The 16,321-nt window shown below is 50.0% G+C and overlaps 1 protein-coding gene across 1 annotated transcript; it reads right to left on the bottom strand.

Moving 5' to 3' along the window:
- Nucleotides 1-93: 93 nt before the first annotated feature.
- On the bottom strand, nucleotides 94-6,473 carry Ccdc86 (coiled-coil domain containing 86). The gene is made up of 4 exons (XM_008840720.3): nucleotides 5,681-6,473; nucleotides 2,789-2,918; nucleotides 1,032-1,106; nucleotides 94-856 (listed from the first exon to the last, which is right to left on the bottom strand). The coding sequence occupies exons 1-4, from the start codon at nucleotides 6,421-6,423 to the stop codon at nucleotides 737-739; spliced, it is 1,068 nt and encodes a 355-aa protein (XP_008838942.1). The 5' UTR covers nucleotides 6,424-6,473; the 3' UTR covers nucleotides 94-736.
- Between the last annotated feature and the right edge of the window lie 9,848 nt (nucleotides 6,474-16,321).

Below are 16,321 nucleotides of genomic sequence, written 5' to 3'. Positions count from 1 at the left end.
CCCGGACTGCAGCAGGTACTCCGCACACTGGATAGCAATGGCACCGTTCACTCCCTCCTGCTTCACTCCAAGCATTTCATACCTGGCACACCATGTGTTTTGCTTGTTTATTACAAGAATGAAAGCCCAATGGGGGCATGATGCTCTGTCTTCCCTGGTACCTACAGCTGTACCTGTGCACACAGGCATTCAATAAATATTTCTGCTGTATAGTGGATGGGCATGGCTGGTCAGATCCTGAGGTTTCTGCAGTCTGCTATGGGAAAGGGGTGCCGGAGTGAAACCCAGTCTCTGGCAACCTCCCCACTTTAATCTTCCAGTGCTGGGGTGGGGAGTGGCTAGTTCAGTCTGCTGTGTGACAGGATTAGCAGGGGGCATACATAAGTGGCCACAGTGGCCTCTAGGCAAGTGGGAGAGCTGGTTACTGACTGCTGGCCTCCAGATGTAGGGTAGACTCATGGCCTGACACAGAACTACACATCTGTAGGAGTTACCAGCTCGTGGAGGGTCAAGTCACTGCTCAAGGTCTGAAGGCACTTGGAGATGGGGAAGGACAGGGAAGAATTTAATTTCCCCTTCCCCTAGTCTCTGTCAGGTCCTAGGCCCCCTATGGACTGGGGTCCCTGTTTTGAAGCAAGAGCTGGTGTGCTGGCCCTGCAGAAGCATCTGACAGTGGCTTGAAAGATGCCTTGTCTGCCATGGTTCTTGGCTGTGGAGGCCTCTGGCTGCTCTGAGCTCAGACCTTGGCTGCTGGCCGCTGTGGAGGCTGCTTCTGGAGCAGGGACAAGGTGTCCCTCTTCTCAATGGCCCGCAGCTGCTTCTTCTTTGCCCGTTTGAGCTTGGCAGGGTTTCGGATCTAGGGTGGGGAGAAATAAAGAGCAGCAGTGTGGATGGGGACCCTGTGCCTCTCCCTGGGGAATAGGAGAGCATTTCGCAGGAGCCCAGGATTACAGCCACATGTGGCAGGGGCTGAGACCGATGGCTCCTTCACTTGGCCTGTCTGCATCCCTAGGGTAGGGGTGCATGCTTACCACTTGGACAATCTCAGCCTTGCGTTCATTCTCCAGGCGGCGTCTCAGGTTCTCAGCCCGGCGCTCCTTCTTCTCCTGGAACACACAGAAGGGATCTGAGGCAGCCATAGTCTTTCAGGACCCTGAGAGAGCTGGCATGATTCCCACAAGGGCAGAAACAGCCTGTGTGGGTTCCAGGTTATGTGTGGTGGGGGAGGATGGAGGCCTAGGACTTCCGGGGAGGAGCAGGGATGCAATGCCCACTGTGGAGTTACCGACTTCTCATTAGAAAAGCGGGTACATGGACAGGTATCTGAGGTCAGGGGCTTACACAGGATGATTGGGTAGGCCAAGATGTGGGTGGCTTAGTACCAAGAAGTCACATGCAGATGGGGCGGCCCCTGTACCACCCCACGTACCAGCTGCCAAGAGGCTCGGAAAGACCTGGCCCACCCTTGAATCTTGACTCTACCTTCAAATCAGGATCCTGTGGCTGAACCTCTGTGCCTCCACCTCCCCAGCTTGACCGGGAAGCTGACAACAAGATCTACCTTATCAGACTGATCTGAGAAATAAGTGTGTGAACAGGGCTTGGAACCACATGGGCTTTCCCGGGACACTGAGAATCAAATGGAGCTGTCCTGGGGAAAAGAAGCCCAGGGCTTTCTAGCCTTGTTGTGGCTCCAACACGGCCATGCCGTCAGGGCCTCTCTTGGTTTTGAAAACCTGGGGTCATGGTATGGCCTGGGACCTTGGGAGGAAGTGACTTTTGGCTTCTCTGGGCTGGGGAAGGGCCAGATGGGGCTGGGAGGGCATACCTTTCCAGTGGCTGATGAGGTGGCAGCTGTTTTGCCCAAGAGGGAGCCAGGGGTACAATGCCCACTGTGGCAGGAGTTACTGATGCCTCATTAGAAATGGAAGGGAGATAAAGCCTCAGCACACGGGAGCAGCCACTGTCCCTAGGATCTCAGCAACAGGCTGATCTGGGATATCTCAAACCAGGGGTGTGTGTGGGGGTATGCCTCAGTGACTGGCCTAGCCCTCTTCTCAGTAACCAGCCAGGGACCACAGACCTGAGATGAGTCATTTGACTCTGGATCAGTGCTCCTGCACCCTGGGACCAGTAGTGTCACCTGATGAAGCTGTCCTGAGGACATTGTTGCTGACCAGCTCCTTGCTGCTTACTAGGCATTGCCTGCTCAGGTAAAATAGGATCCTTCCCAGGGCCTCCTGGAGGCTGAAGGTGTTGGGAGTGAGCCTCTGTGGTGCTAGTGATTGAACCCAGGGCCCCGTGCCTGCCAGGTAAGCACTCTACTGAGCTACATCTTTAGCTCTTGGGTGAGAGCCTCCAGTTTTGGGTATAAGATGAAGGCCAAGGGAATGAACTGGAAGAATGGCACAGGGACCACTCACAGGCTGGTGTGTGGAAGCCACGTTTTGAGTAACAGCAGTACAACTATGCCAAGGTTTCCTAATCTGCAAGCTTTTCCCACATGAGCAGGTCTCAAGGAGAGGCCCCTAGACCCCATATCACTGAATGCTCCTACCACCAAGGTGGGCTTGCTGGCCTGCTCTCTGGGTTCCCTATCCACACACTTCCAGGCCCCTGTGTGTCCTTGAGCCAGAGGCTGAGCTGGTCCCAGACTACTCTTCTCCTTCCTCCCTGGATCAGGCTCGGGGACCCCCCCCCCCCACCTAAGCCTACCTCCTGCAGGGCTCTGTATCTGTTCCAGCAGATAGGTACTTGGCCTGTGCTATGGCCTTGGCTGGCCCCTTACCTGACGGCGCCTCTGTTTCTCCTCCTCCAGGTGCCGGGCAAAGTCCTTGGCTAGTTTCTTCTCCTGTCGTTCCTTCATCTTCCGCTGCCAGGAGGTGCGCAGAGGCTTATCCTGAACCATCTGGGAGAACCTGCATGGGAGAGGAGGCGCTTGGGGGCCTCTGCGGTGCTGCCCACACCCTCTGCTGTAACCCAGCTCTGGGCTCACTTTCCCATACCCCAGCCATCACTGACCACTCATGCCTGCCTGGCACTCAGCTTTCTACAAAAATCTCAGTGTGGAACAGGTCCCTAAGCATGTTTCTCTGAGGTAGAGACTCATTTCTCTCCATTCTACAGAGGAGCAAACCAAGGCTCCATGAGGTTGGGTAACTGCCAAGGTCCTTATTCCTGAGTGGAGGCTGGGACTTAAACCAGTCTGTAACCATGTGGCCTCAGCTTTGCTACCACCAAGTATGGTGCCCTGTGTGTGAATGCCTCTGGAGATGGGGGCTCACTTCCTAGGTGGCTGGTGCTGTACTTCCAAACAGCAAGAATGAGGGGGGTTCTCTGCAATGATTCGGATTCTTCCCAGTTGGAGGGATATAAAGGCAGAGTGAGATTAACAGTCCAGACTTTCTCAAGGTAGATTATTTTTAGGGTCTTAGGAGAATGGAGCTATTTCTGTAAGAATTCATCTAGGATGTGCTTAAAATATTCTAGGGGAAAAAGGCAGAAATGCCAAGGTAAAAAGATGAAGCAAGCCAGGAAATGCCAAGAATGTATGAAGCTGGTGACGGAGGCTTGTAAAATCCAACTCTTTCCTTTTCTGCAGGCTTGAAGTTAGTTTTGTGATAAAGAGTAAAAACATGATGAAGAGAAGTGCCCTGGCCTGGCTTCTCCCCATCACTTGTCAGACCTGCTGAGTGTCCTGGCCTTTCTCCATCTCACTCCAAAGTTCCAGGGCTTCTCAGCAGGTCCTGTCCTCTCAGTGGCCCTTCTGCTCTCCACACTACAAGTTCACCTTCTGTAGGACTCACATCTGTTATAGGGTGCATCAAAGCAACCCAGTCTCTGAAGGCCTCTGTGTATGCTGGGCAGAGCCTGCTCCTGACCACAGGAAGGTCAACACTGCTCCTTTGGGCTATCTGCTCCTCTCCCTGGGAGTCTGGCACACACAGCCTGGAACTTGGGTTTAGGTCCATCCATCTGTAGACTGGTTCTACCCCTTTCCAGTGTACTGCTGGCTTCTGACCACAGCATGCCCTCTCCCCTCTACATTCCCCAAGGCCTGCTGAAGACTCAGTCTTCTAAAAATGGTGGGTGCCTCATGGGCCTCCTCCCTACCCTTAATGCTCATTATCCCAAACTGGGGTGTCAGAACCCTGAAGGGACACGATGATGGAAGCCTGAAGACACAGCCATAGGACTGTCTTTCTAGAGCAGTGATGCCAAGAGAACTTTGCATGATGGAAATGGTTTGCATCCATGTTATGCCACAAGGACGCCAAGAGTCAGAGACAGCTGGAGCACTTGGGTGTGGCTAGTGTTAGGAAAATATATCTCACTTTATAGTTAGTTACTATAGTTACATGAGGCTGGAGAAGGAAGGAAGACAGCCTGGGTACCTGGTCCTGAGTCCATCATTCACTTGTCTGTGTGACCCTTGAGCACGGGAGCCTCTAAGCCACAGCACCCAGAGTCCAGCTGGGGAGAGAGCTCGGATCAGGTACTCTCCTAGCCCCTTGCTGGTGGGAGTGCTCCGAGGCCTCCTTCTCTGCTCTTCTGCTGACTCCTCCCTTTTCTCCACCCAGGGCAGCCCAGCCCCTTCATTCTCTGCAAACCCACCTTTCCCATCTGTGGTTGAATGCCAGGACCCCAGGCTCTACACCCCAGGCTCTACACATTCAACTAGCTCATCATACTCTTCGCGCCCAAACCAACTGCTTTGGCCATCAGCGGCCTGGTCATTCTCCCTGTGACCTGCCAGGAGAGGGAGGAGGGGAAGCTTCAAAGTTTCTCTAAATGGTGACTTGCTTTAACCCTCAGTTTCTTTGGTTTAATGGGGTGAGTATGGGGGGAGGGAGGCAATACCCAATGCCTAGGGTTTAAGGGTACAACAAAATGACATGTGCAAAGGGCCTAGCACAAACCCTAGCAATATAGTCTACCCACCAAGTAAAAAAAATCCTCTTCATGCCCTGTCATGAATTCTTGTATCTGGCCAGCAGCTGAGATTTCAAATGAAGCCCACTTCTTCCCAGAAGCCTAAACCATTCCTTCTTATGAGCCTCTTCACATGATGCCCTGGAACTGAAAGAACAGGACCATATGTCTTAGAGAGGCTGCAATCCACTTCAAGGCACATCAAAGAAGCAGCCTAAGGGATTTCACTGACAGACTTTGGAATCAAGTCTGTACCAGTCCTGTGTGGATTCATTTAGCTTCCTTGAGCTTTGGTTCCTTCAGATGGCCAACAGCAATAATAGCAACAGCTGTTCCAAGGGCCGAGATAAAGATGAAATGAAATGTGCTATGTTTGAAAGGCTCTCCCTCTGGCCAGTTCTTATTGAAGTGACCTCTATAACCCCGGGGCCTAGTAATACTTTTTATCAAAGACAAGTAATGGGTTTTTATGGCTTCTGCCTCCCTCACTGGTCGGGGCAGACAAGGTCAATGTTTGTTGAATGAACTGGGGACTAAGGGGATCGAAGGGAGGTTCCTAAGGACCTGTGGGCATCAGAGAAATGACCTTTCAGGTAACCTTAGGGAATTTTGCCACATTCTGATTACGATTACCTGTTTACTTACAACTTTATTCAAGCGGTCCCTTTCCAACCCTGGGACTGCACACGGGCGGAAGACAGGGCCCAAACACCTGGAGAACCCCAGTCGGCGCCCAGCCCCACTTTACCTCTTCTTGGAGCGGTCTTTCCACACACGCCCGGATTTGGGCTTCCCCTTCGGGATGACAGGAAGCCCCTCCGGCGCCTTCTTCCTTTTCTTGGATGCTGGGGTCTGGGGCGAAGATGCATCTCCCTTCTTTACGCTAAGGTCGCTTGTCGCCGTTTTGCCAGCCAGTGGTGGCTTGGTCGGCTCCGGCGGACGCTGCGGGGAGCCGGGTGCCCGGGAGGTCAGCTCCTGTGCGGGCCGCGAGGGCTCGGGACCCGACGCTTGCAGGCCGGGGCAAGGCTTCGGGGATCCTGGGCCCGGCTGCAGCTGATACTCGGGGGATGTTGAGGTCAGCTCCTCCTTACCCCGGGCCACCTCCGAGTCCGGTTCTCCCTGTGTAGGGGAGGGCTCGGGGGACTCCGCTCTGTGGGGGAATGGAGGGCAGTACTCCGGCTGCGTCGCAGGTGACTCCAAGCCTGCATTCGGCTGGGGGGACCGGGGGTCGGGCTGCCTCGGGGGGGACCCCACGCCTGCACCCTGGCGCACACAGAGTGATCCGGGGCTTGTCTCGGGCTGACGTTGGGGACACGCTAGGCGCGGTGGCTCCACCTGCAGCGGAGACCGGGGCTCACTCGTTTCTTCTGGGTTCGACTCCAACGTGACAAGGGCCCATCGCGCCCGTGAAGCTTCGGGGACAGGAAGGCTCTCCGAGGACTGCGGACTGAGGCCTTCCAGCCGCTGACTGCGCCTCAGCAGTGTATCCATGGCCCACGTGCAGGTTCCGTCGCTTCCCGGACTACCGGCGCCTTCCTATGACGTCGGATACAGCCACATCCGATCTGGGCAGGAAGCGCTGCTGCTGGGGACGCCTTGCTGGGCAAGTGAGGAAAGGCGGGGTTGTCAACATGGGCAGGGCCGGGCAGAGTAGACGCATGCGCCTACGACGCGGGTCCAGTGACTTGGGTCCTGTGCCCCGTTGAGGGTTCGTATTTGCATTTCTTGAAAACTGTTTTCTGGGGGTCAGAGAAGCAGAGGGTGTTTTTTTTTTTTTTTTTTTTTTTTTTTTCCAGAGAAGAGGATTTGCAAAAGGTCTGGGGTGTCTGTAGGGAAGGGCGAATAGACACTGCTGGAAACGGATTCCGTTTGGGTGATCCTCCCGCCTTCTTTGGACCTCAGTTTTTCAGTAACACTGCAGTTTTTCACAATATTACAAATTAGGGGTTCCCAAGGGCCTTCCAGGGTAATTTAAGTCATGAGTTCTGTGTTGAATGTGCCACCATAGGATGCTCCGTCTCTATCCTGGAGTATCTATCTTTTCTCACCGGCAAGACAGTGGCTTTTGCCCCTGTGGGAGAACTTGCCTCCCTCCCCTAGTCTGTTTAGCAAACTTTGGGGACTCACCGATGGCGAGATACACTACCCTCTGGATCTCCCAGTGCTTAGAGAAGACTTTCTTGGGGCCCCCTTTGTGTGAGACCCAGGAGAGGGCTCTAGATTGAGTCACAGCAAGCATCTTAGGAACAAGGGCTTGAAAGTGGTTCAAATGTATCCCAGCTCCTTCCAATATTACTCTTTGAACTCCCTGCAGGTGGCCCTCAGGGATCCCAGGGACTCTGCCCAGCACATTGCAGTGGCTTCTTTTAGAAAACTTTGTTTCCAGAACTGGAGGAGAGGGAGTTGTAAGAAGGCATGGGAAGTTGTCCAAGGAGACTGGTTAGAACATTCAGGCCAGGACAGACAGCCGGGGTATCACTGGAAGCCCAGTCCCCTCACCAGAGCCACTCTGCCAGTCCTGGAGCAGGAGTGGGAGTCAGATTTGACTCTGGGCCCGTGCGTGTTGGCTGCTGATTCAAGAGGAGATGGGGAAGATGAAGAGCCAGACAGAGGTCCCTACAGGATGGAAAAGTGGCTGGAGAATCCTTGAACACACCCATCAGAAAGTGGTACACATGGTCTTAGGTGAATCTTGATGAGTTCAGCCTGAATCTTCCCTCAGGGGAGGACAATGGCACGGCTCTCTATGTCCCTAGAAACAGTTACACCCTTTTGCTGTAATTGTATGTCAGTTCCCTTCCCCAGGCCTCTCCCTGAAGTTCTGTCTCTGGGATCAAAGCCCTTGTGTTCCTCCAGGGAGAAGAAACCAACTGTCCCAGATCCTCCAGCTTCCCAACACTTAGAGTAGTCTCTGTATGGTTATCTTTCCTGTCCTGGTTTGGAGACCTGAATGGTCCAAAACTCAGAATCACAGTGTGGGTTTTCTGGGGCTCTGAAGGAGTTTTATCTGCCTCCAACTCAGGCTCCAGGGCCCCTCAACTTACTCTGCGGGTACACACAGATACACACACACACACACACACACACACACACACACACACACACACACACACACACCCCAGGGCTAATTTCAGGTCCCCACCAGGATGGCATGAGAGAAAGCTAGCTGGCTTTTAGATAGAGGACTTTGGGTGTGCCTCTGACACATATGCAGGTGCTTATCAGCCTTGACATCAGGTGAGCTCTGGTCTGGAACCCCCCACCCCAACTTCCACCTGAGCCCCAGTTTGCCATTATCATTGTGTGCAGGCCCTTGGGGAGACTCTTGAAATTTGCAGAGGGGGCTGCTGTACTGCTTTGCTTTCTGTTATACCTCAGTCTCTGTTCATAGAGTGGGAGGATGAGAAGAGGGTTCTGAGTCCCCCAGAGACCTCAGCAAAGTTCAGCCCCAGATGCCCATAAAGGTAACCTGGTTATTCATGTGCCCTCAGGCTTCCCTGAGACTTACTTTCCCACTCAATTTTAGGTGCTTCTAGGAGGGGTTCACTTTGCAAATAGACTGCATGTAAATCCTCATCTTAGAGTGACACCTGTTACCATATCACAACCTCTCCTAGGCCTTGAATGCCCTGCAGGATAGTGAAATCTATCACCCCTGCCCTGCAGGGGCCTTATGAAGGTCTAATTCACTTATTCAAGTGACGTAGACCCCTGTGCTAGGGTTGACAATCTCTCCTGGCCCAGCACTCCAGGGCACTAAATGAATATCAGGAGACCCCTGGCAGGCAGCAAGTGTTTAGTTAGTGCTGCTCCTGAGAGCTGGGCCTCTCCCTGCCCATCTCCCATCTGGAAGCTGAGAGAAGTCCCTGAAGATATGGGCTTCTGACCTCTGGGGACTTTTAAACTCTTTCAGCTGTGCTGCCCCTTGGCTGGGTGGATGATTGAAGCCTCTGAAAGCTCCTGATGTATATTGTGGGTTCAACTGTGGGTGTTTGTTTCCTTCAGTCAGCAGATCTCAGGTTACATAAATAAACTGGGTCTTGCTGAGTCAGCACTGCATGGTATGCATGACACTCTGACCCTCCAGTGCATGGACCAGGGGTAGTGAGGGAAGAGGGAGGACTGCAGGAGGGGCAGTTGCCAAGCAGTTAAGCAAGCCTTCCAGCTCTGGAATGGTAATCCTGGCTCACTGTGTCTCTGCCTGGCTTTGAGAGAGTTGCTTTATCCTTTCTGAACCTGGGTTTCTTTCTGGGGAACAGGGAGATACTGAGAAGACATGTCACAGCTTTGGAGTCAGACTCCTGTCTCCACCATTTATTTGCTGTGTGACTTTTACCAGTGTCCCAGTCTCTCTGTGTCTTTTTTTTTTTTTTCTATAAAATGAGAGTCATATCAGTACACCTGCCTCCTGGTTTGACTTAGAAGTAAACGTCCCTGTTCATGTTGAATACCTGACAGCAAGCCTCTCCCTTCCATTTGGGAACTGCTTACATATTTAAAGACAGTTTTCCTACAGGTCTTCTAGAATTGTCCTTTAAGTAGGTTGAGATCTCCCATCTCTCCAGCTGTCCCTGTAGTTCTCTGCCATTCAGAACATGCGCCCAGGCTTCCTTTGGACCCCTGTGTGGGCACAGACAGCCCACTGGATCTGTCACCTCCTGACTACTCTACAGTTCCCAACAGTCTGGCCAGATCTCTAAATTTCTTCTAGGCAGCAAACCACTTTGTGGACTTCCAGTGGAAACCCTCTATCTGGTTCCAGCTGCCTCCAGGCTGTTCCTCCCAACCTTGATCTGAGTTGGAGTTTTTTGGGTAGTGTAAGGTTTCCTTTCCTTTCCCTCCTTCTTTTTCTCTTTTTTCCTTTCTCTTTCCTTTCCCTTTTTCTTTTCTGCTCTTTTCCCTCCCTCCCCGCTCCTTCTCGTTCTCCCTGTCCCTCTCTGAGACAGTTTCTGTAGCCCAGGCTGGCCTGGCCAGTGGCAATACCCCTGCCTCTTTTTCCTCCTGAGTGCCTGGATTTCAGATGTGAGCCACCTGCTTGACTACTGTAGGACTTCTTGTCTGTTCTGTTGACTTGTTTTGACCTCTCTGGGGGCGGGATCTAGCTCCTCTCCTTTGGCACTTGCTCTCCCTTCCTTTTTTGTACATGTGAACAGATACTTCGATTATGGGGTGCCATGGTCAGTTCCACAGAGCATATAGAACAGGATGGGGACCATCGTGCTAGCTCTTATGCCTTGTTCCCACCTTTGCTATGTGTGTAGAACAGCTCAATGTGCGCTTTAGACCCCTGAGATGGGGAGGGGCTGCAGCAGAGGGCAGAGAAGGGAGAACAATGGGAGTGGGCCTTGGGCTCCTGCTAAGAGGCCTTCCAGCTGTGCCCCCGGGGCACCCACAGGATGTATAGGAAGCTGCTGGGACAGAGGGAAGGCCTCTACAAATCTCATATCTGCCGCAGCTCAGGGCTGAAGAGAACAAAGCTTATCTCCAGCTCCTCTTACAGCATCTGCAGGGTTTGCTGAAACAGGAAGGGAACACCCCTTGCCATCCCCATGTGTGTGCTGGATAGCTTTAGTGTCAACTTGACACACCTGGGTTGAGGGAGCCTCAATTGGGGAATTACCTTCTTAGGACTGGCCTGTGGCCATGTCTGTAGGGCATCTTCTTGATTGTTGAGTGATGTGCGAGGGCCCAGCCCACTGTGGGTGTTGCCACCCCTGGGCAGGTGGTCCTGTGTTGCATAAGAAAGCAAATTGAGTAAGGGCCAGAGGAGCAGCCTGTAAGCAGCGTTCCTCTATGGCCTGTGCTCCAGCTCCTGCCTCCAGGTTCCTGCCCTGAGTTCCTACCTTGGGCTCCCTGATGAACTGTGACCCAGGAGATGTAAAATAAAATAAACCCTTTCCTCCCCAAGTTGGTGTTGGTCACAGTATTTTGTCACAGCAATGGAGAAACAAACTAGGACAATGTGTGTGTGAGACAAGTCCTTCTTCCTCTCCTCAGGCCCCTGCCAGCATCTACAAAAGCTCCCTGGCCCGAGCAAGTCAAAGAAGAGGTAGGCTGCGTTGAAATTAAATACTGGACCAGGTGGAAGGTAAGTACATTCAAAGAGGTGGGCATCTCACATACCCTGTCCCACCTTTGCTCTAGTGTATCCAACAGCAATTCTTCTACTCCAGCTTCTGTGAGCGTCAGTCAAATGCCCCAGCCGCAGAAAGTTAGGATTTAGTAGGTTTGGGGACGGACTATGGATTTGGATTTCTAGCAGGTTCTCAGGAGTTGCTGGTGCTGGATGCTCATGCCGGTGCTGCTAGTGATGGTGGTGTGGCTGGTGCTGCTGGTGGTGAGAGTCCATAGACCATATTTCAAGGATCAGTGTCCCAGGAGAAGGAATGAGCAATGCCTAAAGAATCTTCTTTCTTTTCCTTTCACACGGGGAAGAGGCTGAGTTCACCATCATCTCATTATTTACTTACTATCAAGAACTGGTGGATTGTTTGCTCTGTGCCTGGTATTAGAGGCACACAGGGAAATGGATAGTCATGTTCCTTTGATCTAACTTCTATCACTTTAGGGCCTCAGACAGAGAACACTTGAATCTGAAAACCTGGAGGTAGTTTGAGCAAGAAAGGTTCCTCTAATGTTCAAATGAAGAAATGATGTCTCTGATAGGCCATGGGACTTGTTGAAAGTCACCCAAATGTGACTTCAACTCAAGACTCCTCAGCTTGAGATCTGACCCTGTTACCCAGCTGGGAGCCACCTGAACTGCATGGCCTGGGCTTGAATGGAACAGCGACAAACCCTGGACTCGTTACCAGAGGGTTCCACCTGGGGTTTCCTTCTTGTGTGTAAAAGGAGAGCTCAATGGAAAGACAGTCAAGCATGTCCAACCACATGCTCTGCACATGAAGGCTCTCAGTTCTCAGGACCTGGTCAATGACAGAGTTTCAGAACAAGCCACCCTCCCTCCCTCCCTCCCTCCCTCCCTCTCAGTTTCTTTTATCATTTTTCTACATTCAATTTCCCTTCAAGCACCCTATTTACTTATCATAATCCTCTCATTTCCTTCATCTGGTTTCTCTACAGTACTGGTTCTGCCACAGTGTGACGTCCACTTCAGAGATGGTTGTCTCTTTCAAACAATATGGTGGCCTCATCTCCATGCCAACCCCTGGAGACAATGTCTTTTTGTGGTACTGGGGATGGGACCCAGGGTCTGCTGTAACATTGAGTCATACCCTCAGACCTTGGAGACTTTGTCTTGGTGACCAAGGAAGAACATCCCAGGGTAAATTATGAGCCCCTTGCTCCCTGAACCACAGATGAACTATAGATTAGGCTATTCTCTGAATTAGTGGTGAGTGTCTCTGTTCTCTACCCACTCACACTGCAGTGGTGGCTCAAGCCAGCCTCAGCTGACTTGGTTAGTGCATGCAACCTCAGGTAGGTGAGCTGAGCCTCCCTGTTAAGTTGACAGACATCTCTTCTGTTCTCATGGGACTTCCAAATGTCTAACTGTACCCAAGTACAGGGTGAAGTGTTCCTTGAAACCCATGGGATCACAAGGGGAGGGCCCGAGTTCACCAGCATCCTAGAACTGATTGACTGTTTACCCTGTGGCCATAACTGCATCTCAGATGCTTTGACTTGCTCTAACAAGCAAGTCAAAGAAACAAGCATCACTTCCTCCTAAAGCACCACTTCTATGTTTGCAGATTGATAAGCATGCCACTCACGGTACATTTTAAAGGGTAAGCTGACCCTTGACAAGAATGTGTTTTATCGCAGTGGACTAAAAAGTCATAAAATGTGCCCATTTCACTGGCAGTTTAAATCATCAGGATAGTTCAGAGTAGCTAGAAAACAAGGATGATACTTGCAGGTCTTATTTGACTCTTGGGGCAACTATGTTTTTCAGAGGCAGAGAAACTTATGCAGGGACAGTAGCCAGCAAGGGTTTGAACCCAGAGTTCTCCTTGCAAAGTGTGTGTGATTTCACTCACAACTCTCTGCCTTTGTGTCTTAGGCACCTGATCTAAACCAACAGTGAATCCCTTCTCTAGCCTAGATTGAAATCCTTTATATTCTTCGTAAATAAGCCAGAACTTTCAATCCAGTGTGATGGTGCATGCCTGTAATCTCAGCACTCAGGAGAGAGAAGAGGATTGGGAATTCAAGGCCAATTTCAGCTGCATAGTGAATCAAGGCCAGCCTGGAATACTTGAGACCCTGTCAGAGGAAAAAGTGTTTCCCATAGTGAAAGGGCTGATAATCAGAGTGCTATTCTGCTCAACATGAAACATTACACAACTCTCAGATGCTATCACCTTCTGCTTGTGTGGTTTTGATTCTGCCTTTGTGGTAACTCTGGGTAGATCTAGATACTTTCTTGGGAAGGTGTGGCAGACTGGGTTTTCCAAAGCTAGCCTTGACGATGTCTCCTGAGCATGTGATTTTCTTACCATGTGATCTGGACATCCCTTAGGTAGTAGAATCTATATCCCTCCATCCTTCAAACTGGATAGATAGTTCTTTGGGATAGCCACAGTTAAAAGGACATGACAGAACTATTGTTATATGTTTCTGAGGCTGGATCATAGAGTGCCATCCACTTCTGCTTGGCTCTTGTAGGGTGCTGGTGCTTGGAACTCAGCTGACATGTTGTAAGGTAGTACAAATGGCTTCATGTGGAGAGGCTGTGTGATAGCCCAGCCCAGGCTTCTGACATCCTTCATTATCTACCAGAAATTGTGAAATGGATTTTTCTCCCTGTCTAAATCTGTCTCACAAAACTCACAGTCATGATTATTTCACACCACTAAGTTTCAGGTGGTTTGTTATGCAGCAATAGTGACTTACCAGTAAAGTATTTGCTAACAGTCAGGTATCTATCTCAAGGGGGCGGGGTGGAAATCTATGACCTTTTTTGCAAAGGGTAGGGATGCCACCTACTCATCACTCCATTACTTCATCAGAGGCAGACTGAATGGCAAGCTCTTCATGGATCTTTCATTGTTGTATATTAAATTTAAAATTTTTATTTTTATTTTATGTGTATGATTGTTTTGCTTGCATGTATGTAAGCACACAAGTGCATGCAGTGCATGTGAAGGCCAAAATTGGGCAGTGGATTTCCAGTAACTGGAGTTATGGACAGCTGTTAGCTACTGTGTGGGTGCTGGGAACCCAACCTGGATTCCCTGTGTAAGCCAGTGCTCTTAACCTCTGAGCCGTCTCTCCAGCCCCTGATTATAATAAATTTTAAAATTATGTTTTATTAATTCCTTGAGAATTTTATATAATGTATTTTGATCATATTCACCCCCATCTCCTCCCAGATCCATCTCTACCTTCCCTACCCACCCAATTTCATGTCCTCTTTAAAAAAATTAAAAAAAAATTTTTTTTGGGACAAGGTCTCTCTGTAGCCCCAGCTGGTCTTGAACTCACTGTGTAGACCAGGTTGGCCTTGAACTCGCAGAGATCTGCCTGCTTCTGCCTCCTGAGTGCTGGAATAAAAGGCATGTGCCACCATGCCTGGCTCATGTCCTCTTTTTTTAAAAAAATTATTTATTCTTATTTTATGTGTATGCGTGTATTGCCTGCCTGTAGGTAAGTGCACTTGTGTTGTGCAATGCCCACAGAGATCAGAAGAGGCTGTCGGATTCCCTGGGACTGGAGCTATGGACAGTTGTTAGCTCCCATGTGGGTGCTGGGACTCGAACCTGGGTCTTCTGCAAGAACAACCAGTGTTCTTAACTGCTGAGCCAACGCTCCAGCCCCATGTCCTCTTTTTTAAAGAAGTCCATTGAGTCTAATTTATGTGGTTCAGATACTCTTTGATGTGGGTCCATCTCCTGGCTGTCGACCTCCCAGGAGTCACACCTTAAAGAAATTGACTCTCTCTTTCCCAGGAGCTATTAATTGCCAATAACTCCTCAGGGAAGGTATGGACCTAGTGCCCATCTCCTCCCCCCCCCCAACCCACCATGCTGGATGTTTTGTCTGGCTTGAGCTTGCACAGGTCTTGTCCATGCTGTTGTAACCACGGTGAGGTCATATGTATAACTGCTGTGCTATATCCAGAAAACAGTTTGTTAGTCATCCACCACTTCTGGGTGTTATGTTGTTTATGCCCCTACTTCCTTGAGGATCCCTAAGCCTTGGGGGAAAGCATGTGATATAGATGTCCCATTTAGGGATGAGCATTCTGCAGACTCTTATTCTCTGCATGTTAACTAGTTTTGGGTCTCTGTGTTAATCACCATCTACTGCAAAAAGAAACTTCTCTGGTGAGTGTTGAGAGATGCACTAATCTACAGTTATTCTGATAAGTCATTAGGAGTTGATTTAATATTATGACCATTTAGAAGAATATTAGTAGTTCTCTCCTAGGGTCTGTGGTCATAATATATTAGTGTATTCTCCTGGCTTCTTTTGTGTGTGTGTGTGTGTGTGTGTGTGTGTGTGGTTTTAGGGATTGAACTCAGGTCTTTGCATATGCTAGACAAACACTCTTAATGCTCAGCTACAGCCCCAGTCCTTGTTTATTGTCTGTTTCTCATCGACTAGAATGTCAGTTCCCCATAGATAGCTTTTCCGTCTTTTCTTTGTTGCAATATCCTTCAAACCCAAACTGGTACAGTTTGTAATCATGAGTAATTGTCAAATGAATGAATGGAGATGAGAAATTATGCTTGTGGGACACAAGTTTTTTAAGTGATCCTTTAAGAGACTCTTCTTAACATCACCATGTTCTAGTTGCTATGAAGATGTAAAATAGTATCCTGGACAAAGACAAGTTCACATTGTAGTGGAAATAAATAATAGTTCCAGCCCCCCACCCCTTTTTTTAAAGACAGGGTCTCCCTGTAGCCTCAGCTGGTCTGGAACTAGCTATATAGACCTTAATCTCAGAGACATCTGTCTGCCTATATCTCTCAAGTGCTGGGATTAAAGGCTTGTACCACTACTCCCAACAAACGATTCCCCCCCCGCCCCAGACAGAACCTTGCTATGCTGGCTAGAACTTGCTATGGAACCCAGGCTGGAGTTGAACTCATAGTAACTTCCTTCTGCTCCTCCTGACTGCTGATATTCTAGGCATGTGCCACTATTCTTTTTAAAATATAAAGAAACCACCCCTTCAAAAAAAAAAAAACCAAGAAAAAAAACCCAAACCCACATTAAAAATATGAGTAGTGGGTACTTCAGGTCAATACCAAAGATTTTTAAGGTGGTAGTCCCTGGACATGCTGAAAGGATTAGCATCTGTCAATAAATAGGATTTGGTGAGGGTGACTTCCTTTGTTGTTGACATGTGTGGTATCACAGAATACACACACACACACACACACACACACACACACACACACACAAACTCGTACATATG

Source organism: Nannospalax galili, unplaced genomic scaffold, assembly GCF_000622305.1.
Source record: "Nannospalax galili isolate Female #2095 unplaced genomic scaffold, S.galili_v1.0 scaffold1321, whole genome shotgun sequence".
NCBI lineage: Eukaryota > Metazoa > Chordata > Mammalia > Rodentia > Spalacidae > Nannospalax > Nannospalax galili.
Note: the sequence above shows the minus strand (reverse complement) of the source record. Positions and strands in the feature narration are given on the sequence as shown.